The sequence below is a fragment of the Lipotes vexillifer genome, unplaced genomic scaffold (assembly GCF_000442215.2).
Source record: "Lipotes vexillifer unplaced genomic scaffold, Lipotes_vexillifer_v1.1 scaffold916, whole genome shotgun sequence".
In the NCBI taxonomy this organism is placed as follows: domain Eukaryota; kingdom Metazoa; phylum Chordata; class Mammalia; order Artiodactyla; family Lipotidae; genus Lipotes; species Lipotes vexillifer.
The window spans coordinates 4,172,406-4,185,386 of NW_006798383.1; the positions used below are offsets into that span (position 1 = coordinate 4,172,406).

At 44.1% G+C, this 12,981-nt stretch overlaps 2 protein-coding genes across 3 annotated transcripts in view; one reads left to right on the plus strand and one right to left on the minus strand.

The window, feature by feature from the left end:
• SLK (STE20 like kinase) overlaps nucleotides 1–6,165 on the plus strand; it is a 56,392-nt gene extending 50,227 nt beyond the window's left edge. The window contains exons 18-19 of one of the 2 annotated variants that reach the window (XM_007470437.1): nucleotides 719–832; nucleotides 4,068–6,081. In XM_007470437.1, coding sequence (XP_007470499.1) covers nucleotides 719–832; nucleotides 4,068–4,214 — 261 coding nt within the window. In that variant the 3' untranslated portion in view covers nucleotides 4,215–6,081. Of the gene's footprint in view, nucleotides 1–718; nucleotides 833–4,067 lie in introns of both variants that reach the window. The other variant, XM_007470438.1, reaches the window with a different exon arrangement.
• A 3,521-nt stretch (nucleotides 6,166–9,686) lies between these two features.
• Nucleotides 9,687–12,981, minus strand: part of COL17A1 (collagen type XVII alpha 1 chain) — a 51,104-nt gene continuing 47,809 nt past the window's right edge. The window contains exons 49-56 of the mRNA XM_007470439.1: nucleotides 12,749–12,838; nucleotides 12,538–12,648; nucleotides 11,905–12,051; nucleotides 11,275–11,619; nucleotides 10,646–10,783; nucleotides 10,338–10,400; nucleotides 10,102–10,182; nucleotides 9,687–9,739 (exon numbers count right to left, since the gene is read on the minus strand). Coding sequence (XP_007470501.1) covers nucleotides 9,687–9,739; nucleotides 10,102–10,182; nucleotides 10,338–10,400; nucleotides 10,646–10,783; nucleotides 11,275–11,619; nucleotides 11,905–12,051; nucleotides 12,538–12,648; nucleotides 12,749–12,838 — 1,028 coding nt within the window. The remainder of the gene's footprint in view (nucleotides 9,740–10,101; nucleotides 10,183–10,337; nucleotides 10,401–10,645; nucleotides 10,784–11,274; nucleotides 11,620–11,904; nucleotides 12,052–12,537; nucleotides 12,649–12,748; nucleotides 12,839–12,981) is intronic.

Here is a 12,981-nt window from a genome sequence, read left to right on the forward strand (position 1 = left end):
AGAAGTTACATCTTTCAAAAGTACTATTGAGAATTTTTAGTGTAGTTTGCAAAGAAGATGAACAAAGTTTTAAAAATGATGTAGGCATTTTTTTTATCATTCTGAATTTAAAATTTCTTTTTATTTAAGGAGAAATAGTTCATTTTCTTCAAGGTTTTTGAAAAAGGTGATACGTGTATGAGAATTCTTTTCCTAAGGAATTTAAACATTACTTTAGAGAGGACTGTTTTTGAACCTTACCTGGGGTATGCAGCTCTCTAATATATATAATATAGTATAATATAATGTAATGTAATATAATTTCTAAAATGTTTACAGTTTCCGAGTAGTGTGTACATTGTGGATATGCTACATATTTGCTTAATTTACTAGAGTGGAATAGTTTCTAACCCCATGTTATGGTACCATTGGATAAAATGCTTGCAAGTTGCCCTCTGAAGTGTCAGTTTTGTGAGTAAACCTTCTTAGAAGGAAAATCAGGATCAAACTACTTTCTATTCAAGTTCTTTTCATATGGATAACAGATCTAGCCTCTAAACTTGCAAAAATGAAGTTATGACTCTTTTCATAATTCTTGGCCTTTGGTTGTTAGAGGAGAATTTCAACCTCAGTAATAGCTTTATGTTTAATGACTACTTTATTATTTTGGAAGATAATTGTATTTGTGAAAAATTACTAACTTGATCTGAAATTTTTTAAATCCAAACTTTATTTTCAGAATGAAAAATGCCACCTCTTGGTTGAGCATGAGACTCAGAAACTAAAGGAGTTAGATGAGGAACACAGCCAAGAATTAAAGGAATGGAGAGAGAAATTGAGACCTAGGAAAAAGGTAATTTTAAAAGCTTTAATTAAAATATGCTTGCATTCATCCATCCCTCCATCCTGCCAGCTATTGGCTCTTTACCTAATGTGTGTCAGGAACAGTGTCAGGGACAGGAGACACAGAGCTGAAGAGTCGAAGCCTCTGTCCCCGAAAGGTTCAGAATCTAGTTGACAAGCCGTTGCAGATCAGTAGCAGCATTTGTCTGAAGGAGGTAAGCACAAGATACAGAGCAGAGGAGCACGGTGTGCCAGCAAAGGAGGAGGAGTGCTTAAGTCTGCTCAGGGAAGTCAGGAAGGGTTAGAGAGGAGATGCCTTGTAAGCCAAGTGAGGCTTGATAGATGAGTAAGAGCTTGCTAGGAGGACTGACAGATTGGAGTGGAAATGGGGCAATTTAAGTACAGAAAAGAGAATGAGTGAAAATAATGTGTACAGGAATCATAAGTAGCTCCCTATCATTGTAGCATTAGAGGGAGTGTGTGCCTGTGGGTAGGCATTAGGGAGGGAGAGAGGGAAGGGATGACAGCTTTGTCTGGATGGGTCGACTGGAGCCAGATTACACGGCCCTTGTGTGCTGTGTTAATTGACAATTTAGTAAAGTAGGGATGGGTTCCTACACCGCGCCAGCCAGCCAGCCAGGCAGCCAGCTATCTTCTTTGTTTGCACTTGACTCTCTGCTAGCCTGGTCCAACTGGTCAACCATTTCAACTCTGTCTTTGCTATTACTGTATGATTCTCTCTCTTTGCCAACTGTCAAACTTAAACCTTTATTTTCTCTTGGGCTTCCTGCCTGCTATACATTTCAACCATTCCTTTCTTCCATTCACCCAGTGGGTTAATCAAGGAAATGGGAACAATCTTGTAGATTGTCATGGCTTCAGCTGCATGTTTAAGGACAATTCCAAAACTTGTATAGAACATGAATTATAAAGTCATACAGGTCTGGGTTCAGATCTCAGTGCTGACACTGATTAATTTTGTCTCTTAACACTTCTGAGCCCAGTTTTCCTCATTTGTAAAATGAGGATGTTACTACCTCCCTAATTGGGGTTGTTAAGACAGTTAACGGAAGTGATGTGTGTACAGTACTTGTCCCAGTACTTGAGATGTGGTCAGGATCCAATGAATGATTGTTATGGTTATTATTTTATTGTTTTTATTATGGGTTCGTGCTCTCAGCTCTCATTTTCCATATGGATGTTCCATTCCTCCTCATTTCATTCATTCTGTCCCATTATCATCTCATCAAAGGTTTCTTTTTTTGATGACTGTATATAAAATATAGCTTCAATGCCTACCTCAAACATTCTCTATCCCCTCAACCTTTCTTTGTTTTTCTTCATAATATTCATCACCACCAGACACATTTCTTTATTGTGTGTCTTCTCCCACCAGAATGTAAGCTCCTTGAAAGCAGGGACATTATCTCGTTGTTCACTGATACATACCCAGCTTCTGGAACAATTCCTGCACATTGTAAATGATCAGTACATACCTGTTGAATGTTGTTGAACGTTGACTAAAGATTGTAAACTCAGTGGAGATAAAACTAAACTCAACATCTTTTTTCCTTCATCTCCATCTCATCTTTCCCCCTCTCTCCAGTCCTACCCACCATCAGGTGTTCTTCCTAACATTCCTGTTCTCTTACCTGACATCTAGGCTAGAAACCTGAATTACCTTTCATTTCTATCACACCCCACATTCAATCAGATGACAAATAATTTTGACTCTTATTTCATAATATTTCTCTTTCCCACCACCAGACACATTTCTTTATTGTGTGTCTTCTCCCACCAGAATGTAAGCTCCTTGAAAGCAGGGACATTATCTCGTTGTTCACTGATACATACCCAGCTTCTGGAACAATTCCTGCACATTGTAAATGATCAGTACATACCTGTTGAATGTTGTTGAACGTTGACTAAAGATTGTAAACTCAGTGGAGATAAAACTAAACTCAACATCTTTTTTCCTTCATCTCCATCTCATCTTTCCCCCTCTCTCCAGTCCTACCCACCATCAGGTGTTCTTCCTAACATTCCTGTTCTCTTACCTGACATCTAGGCTAGAAACCTGAATTACCTTTCATTTCTATCACACCCCACATTCAATCAGATGACAAATAATTTTGACTCTTATTTCATAATATTTCTCTCTCCCTTTACTGTCTTCCTACTATTTGCTTAAAATTGTTCAGCAATGTCCTAATGGTCCTTCTGGTCTCTTATTCCCTTTCCTCCTACTTGCCTGCCATCACCAGAGTGTTTATCCTCAAGAGCATCTCTGTTACTGTCATAGTGGTGTTGATAAATCTTCAGTTCCAACAGAGTAGAATATAAACGCCTCACTTTGACTTTGAAGCCTTCATAGTGCCACACCTTGCCCATATCAGCCCTTCTAGCTTCATCTCCCACTAGCCACTTTGTTCCCAGTTCATGTTGCAGTACTGGGTATAGTCACCGTTACTCACAGCAACTCCACAGTTTCCTGCCTCTGTGCATTGTTTCAGCTCACTTTGTCTGGCGTGTCTTCCCCATCCCCCCCCCACTTTGTCTTGGCGTGTCTTGTCAAATTCTTATCTTTCCTTTGAAACTAAGCTCGTGGTTTTCCTCTTCTGAGAAACCTTCCTACACTTCCATCTTTTCCTGTACTTTGTATGTTTATAGCACTGCTTCTCCTGAGGCACTTGTCCACAAAGTAGTTGATACCTCAGATATCTATCGAGCAGTTATTATATTTGTTCCATATTGTGGGGTTGTAAAGATGAATCTGGTTTAGGTGTTACCTTCAAACAGTTTATAGTTCAATGTGAAAGAAAAGACATGCACGTCAGTAATCAAAATAAAAATGGAAAATGGTAAGTTCCATGTGGAAGAGACAGTTAATATCAATAGTTAATAATAGGTGCCATCTGTTGAGTACCTAGTGTGTGTTAAGTACATTATTATCACATTTAATCCTCTCATAGCAGCCCAGTAGAAGGTATTATCGCTGTTTCATAGCAGAAGAATGAAATGATTCTGTAATATAGAGAAGTTAAGTAATTGCCCCCAAGTTATCCATTCATGTGGCTGAGGCAGGACTTGAACCCAGGGCTGTACAGCCTATGCTTCTAGCTGTTGAGCAGTCTCTTCTTCCTTAGGATAACAAAGTCTTTGGGGCAAATAATTTTATCTGGGCTGTCAGAGTAAATTCTGTTTTTAATACCAGTGCATAATTTCTTTTTCCCTTCCTTTTTAAGACACTGGAAGAGGAGTTTGCTAGGAAACTACAGGAACAGGAAGTGTTCTTTAAAATGACCGGGGAGTCTGAATGCCTTAACCCATCAACACAGAGCCGGATTTCCAAATTCTATCCTATTCCTAGCTTGCATTCCACTGGATCGTAACAATGGGAAGCATTCTGTGGTTGGGTTTGTCTTCTTAAGTATGTCATTCTGTTCTCTTTATCTTCTGCCATAGTCTGTATCAGAGAGCTCACGAAGACAATCACCTGCCTCACCTTCTAGATGTTTTTTTGTTTGTTTTATTTGTTTAGCAAAGATAAAGGGAAAGGCACTAAGACAGATGCTGGGCCATGCTGGCAAAGTAGCATCTTGCAGTAATTCCCTAAGGTGATTTTTGTATATAATCTTAAAAATTGTGTTGTTTAGATACTGTTACCTGAAAAACTGGTAGAGAGATAATGTTTAAAGTTATTTAAAAAAACCCTGTTACGTCACTTAAGTATTACTAAATATCTTTTTTCCTGACTTAACTTCTCAGTGATGCCTAAAATCTATAGTTGAAACTGCTGTAGAGAGTTGGAATAATTTTTTGGTGAATCACCTCTCATGAAAAAAGTATGAGTTGCTCAAAGTATGATATTGATTCAGTAAATAAATCTGTTATCTTTAAATGTTAGCATCAAACTCTTTTAAAAGAGAAAAATTATTTCAATAATTTGTCTAAAATACTTACCTGTTTAGACATGAGCTAATAATTAAGGGTGCTAGTTTTATTAAAATAGTGCCTAAACACTAAATTTCAGTTGAGTCTAAAATTGCATTTCCTTTTTTGATTCAACAGGGACAAAACACCCTTAGCATTAAGCATTATTGTTTTTTAAATCTTGCTCCTATTACCAGTCGATAGAAATTTTCATCCTAAAGTATATGTTGTACAAAGTTGGAAAGATGAAAAAAATAAACGGTAGCTTTTAGATGTCCAAATTGGAAATGTAAAACTCACCAAATTAAAAAAAATACAGATATAGCTATCTCAGCTTATTTCCTAAAATAATACATGAGCTGGTTAAATGAATTCTCCCATCTTAGCAAATTCTGTTTAAAACTGTTGGAGGCTGGCAGGCTCTGAGTTATATTTATGAATATATTTTTATGAAATTAATCTTAAAAGAGGCATTTGTTCAGAATAGTTTTTAAGAATTTAAAACATTTAGGCAAATATCAGAGATGACTTTTTGTTGTTTTGAGATCGAGTCATTTATATTTTGGTTTTGTTTTGTTCCATGTTTAAATTATTTACTTTGATTTGAGTGGGAAAAGCCTGAAACCTTTATCATGAGGTTGCTGATACATGTAATTATTAATGAAATGCTCACTCTAGTCCCTTTTGAGGGTTAGAATTTCAAGCATGTGTCAGGTCGAAACAGTATTATAAACCATATTTCGGGGTGTGAGACAGTACATCTGTAGACGAAGCTTGCTGCCTGCCATGTGCGCCTGTTCTGTCATGAGTGCCAGGTACCAAATTGTAGAAATTTCAGTTTTTAGTTATATTACACTTGAGGCTCGTGAAAAATGCAAATGAAACTTTGTGGGAACACTGATTCATGTTAAGAAAATGTAAATATCTGTAGCACTTTCTTGCAGTTAATTTGAAAACTTTGAATGCTGAACCTTATTTTATTTTTTCAGTGGTTTAGATGATTTAAAAATGCATGTGATTTTAATTTTGTAATTGTTTTGACAAGCATAATTTACTTGGACAACTTTGTAGGTAGCCTTAACTTCTGGCCAAGTTTGTTTTTTATATGAATATATATACATATATATATATTATGTATGGTTGTAAATTCATACACTTATCACATGAATGTGTTACTGTATACAAAACTCTTAATGCTTTACTCTCAAATGCTGGGTTGAAAAATGTTTTGAAAGCCTTTTAAAATATATATCTTTATAAAGTAATGTTCAGGGTGATGATGGAAATTGTTTATATTGTTATGATAGAAATGACAGTATAATGTTAGCCAGTGTATTTAATGATTTATTTGAAGAGGAAGAAGGTTCTCATACCACTTTCTCCTTTGAAATTTTCAGTTTATTGGCTTTTTCAAAATTAATACTTCAGGCAGTGGACATTTTTTCAGTATCGTTTAAAGGATATCCTGTGTGCTGAATAGTTTATGGCACATAATTAATTTGGTCTGAATATTTGGTTCTTTTTCTTCCTTTCAAGTTGACAGAGTATTGAATAAAGAGGCTCAGAGTAGAACGATTGACACGCTGGTAAGTTTGTTAGCACCTCTTGCATCTCCCGTAAAACTGCCCTTTGGATTCCTTGTTCATGCTCGAGTTCTCTTTCAAAAGTGACCAGACCATATGCATGTAGGAGCAGGACTACAGAATGATATTCATGTAGAGGTAACACCTTCATTTTAATACTTAAAGTTACACAAATCTTTTCAAAAGGTATTTTGTTGTATAGACCGTGCTGTTCGTACCCATCCCTGCCCACTTCTTGCTGTAGGCCCTGTATTCACGTACAGAAGTGTGATCCTTCTCTCTTGCATGAAGCGTAGGTGGGGGGTTGGGGAGGGACACAGACATCTTTGAAATCAAAGAGTACAGTCAAATGCATTCCTGAGTTGGTGGTTTTGTTGCTGTGGCAGAATGTGCTATGAAATGCGTAGAAGAAATTCTCCATGTGTGCCCCCTAATTACTCAGCCTCCCCTCCTCTCCCTGCGTGCTGTGGACACGCCAGGCCACCACGCTTCTGCAGGTCTAGCTCATGGAGCTCGTTGCACCAGGTTGCCTTTCCTAGTCCTGTCAATCCATGGTTGGGTGTGAATTGCTGAATTAGCCGCTATACTATATGGACTCACAGTTAAGCTTTTTCTTACCGTTTTCTATGGGGAAGCTATAGGGTGGGTAAGGAGGAAATTTGGAGTGCTTATACCTTGCTGAAAATGTTGAAACTTTCCTGTGACAGGATTACAGCAAATTGTAATTAAATATAAACCAGAACCAGAGCTACCTCTAAGTAGTGTTTCCTCAAGCACAAAGCTCTCAGGCATATGAGACCCACTGTGATGGAGGGTCTCTGATTTCTTGAGCATCAGTGAGTTTCAGAAGTGATTGTCTTTTGTAGTCTCCTAGTTCCCTTGTAAGTACACACTTTTTCCCCCATTCCACACTGTGCTTAAATGACAAAGACTCTTCTGAGAAGCCAAATTCTGTCAAATGATTAGCTAGAGATATTGTTGATTACAGGGAAATGTAGAGCTGTGAGGTGGAGGCGGCGAGCTCTGTAGTTCCAGTTCTAATAGGCTTCTGGTTGAATAAATCAGTTCTTTCCTGGGAAATGATCTTTTATAGGAAATGGGATATTTTAAATGCTTTTCTTAAGTTGAAGGCACAACAGTTAATGCCGCTACTGTTGCTATCCTGTGGCTGACATGGTTTTGATACAGCTTTAAAACTTCTGTTACCAAGCTTAGGGTAGAATGTGATACCAGTTTTAAATGTTGGCTGTAGCTTTTTGTAATCCTTCTCTGATTTGCAGTGTAATAACTTCACAAGCTAAATTTTCAGAAAGAATTTTGTTTCAGAAAATGCCTCTTGTCTCTTCGGGAGCAACATGTCTTTTCAATCATGGGGTTGGCAAATGAAAAATAAAGTTATTTCTTACTCTACTTTGGGAAGCAGTCTTTTATTGAGACTATTTGAAACTGGATTGTCCTGCATGAGAACATTTTGTAGCATTTTTTAAAATCCTAATTATTTTTTAAAACTCACAGTCCTCCAGATCTTCTGACCGGTCAGACTTACTAGCATTCCAGACCGTCTGTAGTCATCACACACAAGAGGGTCCTTTTTACTGGTAACTTGGGAGTGTCTTTCATTGCCCAAACCCCGCCTTTGGGTGGTGCTTAAAATATTTCCATCATCATATGTATATATACCTTTTTTAATGTCCTTTTTTCCCCTTGGAATGGATTATTTTTCTCACCAAACATTTCACAAACTGTGACGTCACTTCTAAAAACAACCTCTTTTCATCATTCATACATTCATGCAAGATTCAGTAGACATACTAGGCTGACCATTTGGCACGTGGTCAGCTTGGATGGAGGGAGGAGCATGTCATTTTCTAATGACATGGAGCATGTCATTTTCTAATCCAGGAGCATTGCATACTGTGGAGCTCATGCTTGACTTTTTTTTTTTTTTTTTTAATGAAAAAAAAGAGTCTAAGATCCACCGCCATGCAGCTGAGGACATATCTCATATCTGGGTTCTGTCCAGAGAAGCCAGCGAGTTTGGGCTTTTACCCTATTTCTCTTGGGCATACGATTCTATGAAGACTTTTGGATAGCTTGGATAGGCAGATCTCATAACTAGGACAGAACTCAAAAGTCTGGTTAATCAAGGTAAGGATCATTAAAGGGGCTATAATACTTGAGCTTCTAAAGCTACTATTACAAAAACAAATTGAGTCAGCCTTTAGGTAAAACTAAAATGTGAGAAAGGCACGATGCATTCATTCATTTTACTTAGTAAGTAAGTTTTCATTAGACTGTAAAATGTCAATTAACCGAAAATGTTTTCTTCCTTTCCCTCTTTCTTTTCCTCCTTTCCTTTCTTCCTTCCTTCTTCCCTCCTCCCCTCCCTTCTTCTGGTTTTTTTTTTTTTTTTTGGTTAGATGGAGCACATTAAACATATTAAAAAAGAAAAAACCCTTTAATTGGAAATTTTGCAATTGAAATGACTCATCTAATAGACCACATGAATGTTTGCAGACATTGAAAAGTGCAATAAAACCAACTGCGCCCAGTCCCCCATGCGTTTCCTAAGTGCAGAGCAGGGGTGCCGGCTTCCGGTGTCAGGCAGTCTGCTCTCCCTCCCCTCCCCTTCTTTCCTCCTTGCCCCCTGCCTTTCTCTTCCTATTGGCTGCAACCTAGTTCAGTGCAACATACTATCAACTCTAGCGTGGACCTATGGAGACAGATCATAGCTGCAATCAAACAAACCTAAGTGGGAATGTGATACATAGAAATAACTAGTAGAAACCCTGTCACCACCTTCAGGGGAAGTGGATTTCTTAAGTTTTTCAGCTGAGAGAGTTTTTTTCTATGACTAGCGAATGCAGAGTGGAGAAAGGAGCTGAGAGCACAGCCTTGCAGTGTTGACCAGAACAGTCCCATCGAGTGGCTCCCAGGAAGACACCCCCATCCCATCTTCCATTTTCTGGGCTCATTTTTAAGGTGAAGCTCAAGGGCTCCTGAAACAACTGTTATGTACCTGGCTTTCCTAGGCTGGGGCTTGAGCTCAGTGTTAAAGAAGCCGAGGAGCTCAGGCCGGGACAGCAGGGAGGCCAGCTTCATCCTCCCACACTGCACGCGGCCACTGTTGAGTCTACCCCGTGAAGCTGTTTCAGACTGTGCACCTTGGACTGAATTCTACGTACATATATTCTGCTCCAGACTAAGATAAGGGTTCTAGTTGACTGTTTGCTGTGCTGCCTCAGTAGGACAGTGAGATTCCAGCTTTTGCCCTCTGGAGAGGTCTTGACATAAGCGCCATAAGCCACTGCAAGAACTGGTCCAGGCGGCTGTTCCGCCAAGGGTCGCTCATGGCTTGACGGCGATGCTTCTCCTTCTCCGGCCAGCATAGACTTGGTCACCTAGAAGTTGGAAGATGAATGGGAAGTTAGAAAATGTCCTGTGGTCTGTGGGGACTTCCGCTCGGCTGATTACAGTAACTGTGACTACTACAAGACCGGCTTGAAAGATGAACCCTTTTGTAAGACTGTCAATTGATTTAAATTGATTTTACCCTGTTTCATTACCGGCCTGGTTCTCCTTTTCCTCCCTGCGTTGACACTCTTCTTCCTTTCTCCCTGGCTGTTCATTTGATAGTTACACAAAGTATGCTGTTGCCGGTACCTGCCTTTCATAACTGGCATTTGCCTAAAATTTTCAGGCTTGCTCTGGAACATGTGGCCTGCTTCCCGGCACTCCAGGAACTGTGGCAAATGAGGCTTACCTTTGTCTCCTTTTTCTCCCTTGTGTCCTCGAGGGCCGGGTGGCCCAGGCCGACCTGGTGGCCCAGCAGGGCCCCTCTCACCTAGGAGGACAGAAGGGGGCACGGCTAAGCGAGGCACAGTGCAGGGCCTGAAGGAGCCGCACACGCTCCCAGCACAGCGCTGGCAAGGGAGCTGCTTCCCACGAGAGGCAGTCGTTAACACGGGACCCTGCTGGCTGTTTCCTGCTACCACTTACCTTTGGGGCCAGGGATGCCCATCTCTCCCTTCTGCCCAGCGGGTCCTGGGATGGCTCCATAAGCTGCAAGGGGGAAAAACCGGCCTTAGACGAGAGCTCGTCCTGGTGCTTGGGAAGTAAAGTGATTTGTTCAGACTGACACAGGCAGGTAGTGGTAGAGTTTGGACTTGTAAGAAGAAAACGGTTCAGAATTTATCTGATTTTCAGCATCTCAAGTGTTAACAAGCTTTCTGGGGAGACTGGTTTCTGTGGAGCAGACTGCACGGCAGGTGACGTATTGGGAAAGTAGTCGGGGCGCATGCCCTTACCTCTGAAAAAGTCCATGAGGTCCTCGGTCACGTTGCTGTAGGCGGAGAAGACCTTGCTGATGCCAGGGGGCCCCTGGGGCCCAGGCTGGCCTGGTGGGCCCCGCACAGTGTAGGCCATCCCTTGGAGCAGGCCCTGACCTGTAAAAACCAGAGTGGGTGGGCACAGGCAGCAGGGGTCACCCGGCACCCTCCTCACGGTGGGAGCGCGGTGCCCTCTGACTGTCTGGCTCCCATCCCAGTCAAGCTCTTCTGTGCGGCAGCGAGGGAAGAGCCTCCTTAGTCTCCCCTGTTGACAGGCACGTCTCGCCTCCGTGGGCTTGTTTCACAGGCCTTTTACTGCATAGCTGTGCTGGTGAGCCGCCCGGGAAAGGGCTTCCTAGTCAACAACCTTCCCGCAGCCCCACCAGAAAAGCTTCATAGTCATATAGACTCTTCTGGGAAAACAAAGGACAAAGACCCCAGCATCTCTGTTTCCTGCAGCATAGCTTCCAGTCTCGACTGGGCCCCTTGATCTAAGCTTGTCTTCAGTCCCTGCCCGTCTGATTCCAGAACTGCTGTCCTCCTGGATGTGGAGATGCTCACATGCTCCCGTAACCCCGCAGTGCTGAAGCCTACGTGTCCTCACTTACGCTGCAAGCTGTCAGACACCCGAACGGCCAGCTCGTTGTAATCCAGACCTCCGGCAAAGCTGGCCCCGAAACCACCGTCACCGCCATACATGCCGCCTTCTGCCGCTGCCCCATAGCCTCGGACCCGGCCCACGTCCAGGCCAAAGGCTCCCCCTTCGCCCAGGGAGCCTCCGCTGGCTCCTCCTATGCCCGTGGAGGAGCTGTAGGAAGAGGCCCGACTGAGAGAAGAGGAGCTGCCGCCCCGGCTGTAGGAGCTGTCCGTGGACACCAGGCGGCTGTCCCCGGGGGGACCCTGGGGCCCGGGAGGACCCGGCGGGCCGACGATGAAGCTGCGCACGTCAGGACCTGTGGGGAAGCAGCAGCACTAGTGGGAGCCACAGGTCTGGGGGAGAGAAAGAAGTGGGACTTGGGGGTGTCTCCCCCAGGGCCTCAGCACCCCTGATCAGGATGTGAACTCGCACCGAGCGGGAGCATGTGGGCTGGGAGGAAGCCGGGCTTCCTCCACCAACCAGGGCGGCTTATGCGTTGGGCCTCCAGTTCCCTTCACGCCCCGGCTGGCTGCCCCTCTCACAGGGAGAAGCGTGGTCTGGGAGGGGATGGAGGAGGGAGAGTGACGTCAGGGACACCCACTTGTGAGGTAGCTGATCAGCTCACTCCGGAAGTTGTCGCTGTTTTCAGCTGCGTATGTCGCCAGAGCTCCTGAGACCCCCGGGGGCCCTCGAGGGCCTGGGGGGCCAGGGGGACCAGGAGGGCCTGGGATGGATGACAAGCCAGCAGCTGAGCAGGGGGCAAGAGAGAGAGAAAGATCAGGGATCCCCTGCCAGGACCGCGGAACTCCCAGCCTGGGCCCGTCTGGAAGGAGGCGGTGAGGGAGGCCTTCACACGCGTGTCCCGTCCTCCCCTGGAGTGACTGCTCCCCACTGCTCTCCACCCCCAGTCCCGGGCCTCATTCAACCCAAGTCATATCTCTTCCCCTCAGCCCTTCTGCCGCTGGGAGTTGGGGCTCCCAGCTGGGCACCTGGTCACCTGCTGGCCCCTGAGTTCTCTCGTGACTTGGATGCGTGGTGTCCCCCCCACTTCTCCCCCTGCCAGGGCTGAAAGCACCTCAACGTCAAGTGTGTCACCCCCCACGGCCCCAGAGCCCGGCCCTGTACCCGCTCTAGGAGGACTGGTGCCTGGGCTGAGCCCTCCATGGCTGCCCTGGCTCAGACCCGCGGGAGCCCTGGAGGTCAGGCTGCAGCCCTCGCCCGCCTCACTCCTTACTCTGCAGGTAGGATGAGAGGTCCTCCATGCTGATGCTGGACCACGCGCTGCCTGGGAGCCCTGGTGGCCCAGGGGGACCTGGGGGCCCAACAATGCCTCTGAATTCAGACCCTGAGAAACCAAGGAAGAGCAAAGATCGGTCATAGCCTGGGCTAAGGAGCTCTGCCGTCCACCCCGAAGCACTCGGTCAGATGGCCCTGCTCGGCCCTACCTTGGAGCAAGGAGAGGAGCTCCTCGTAGGATGTTCCCGGCAAGCCTGGGGGCCCTGGGGGGCCAGGAAGCCCAATGCTGACTCCGGAGCCTGAGGAACAAATCCCAAGTTGCAATGGATGCAGATCAGACAGGGAAGGGCAGATGGAAACACTGTGTCAGAGAGGAAGCCAGACAGAAGCAACCTGAACAGAAGCGGAGGCTGGGATAGGGGGGAGAGGGGCAGCAGGGATA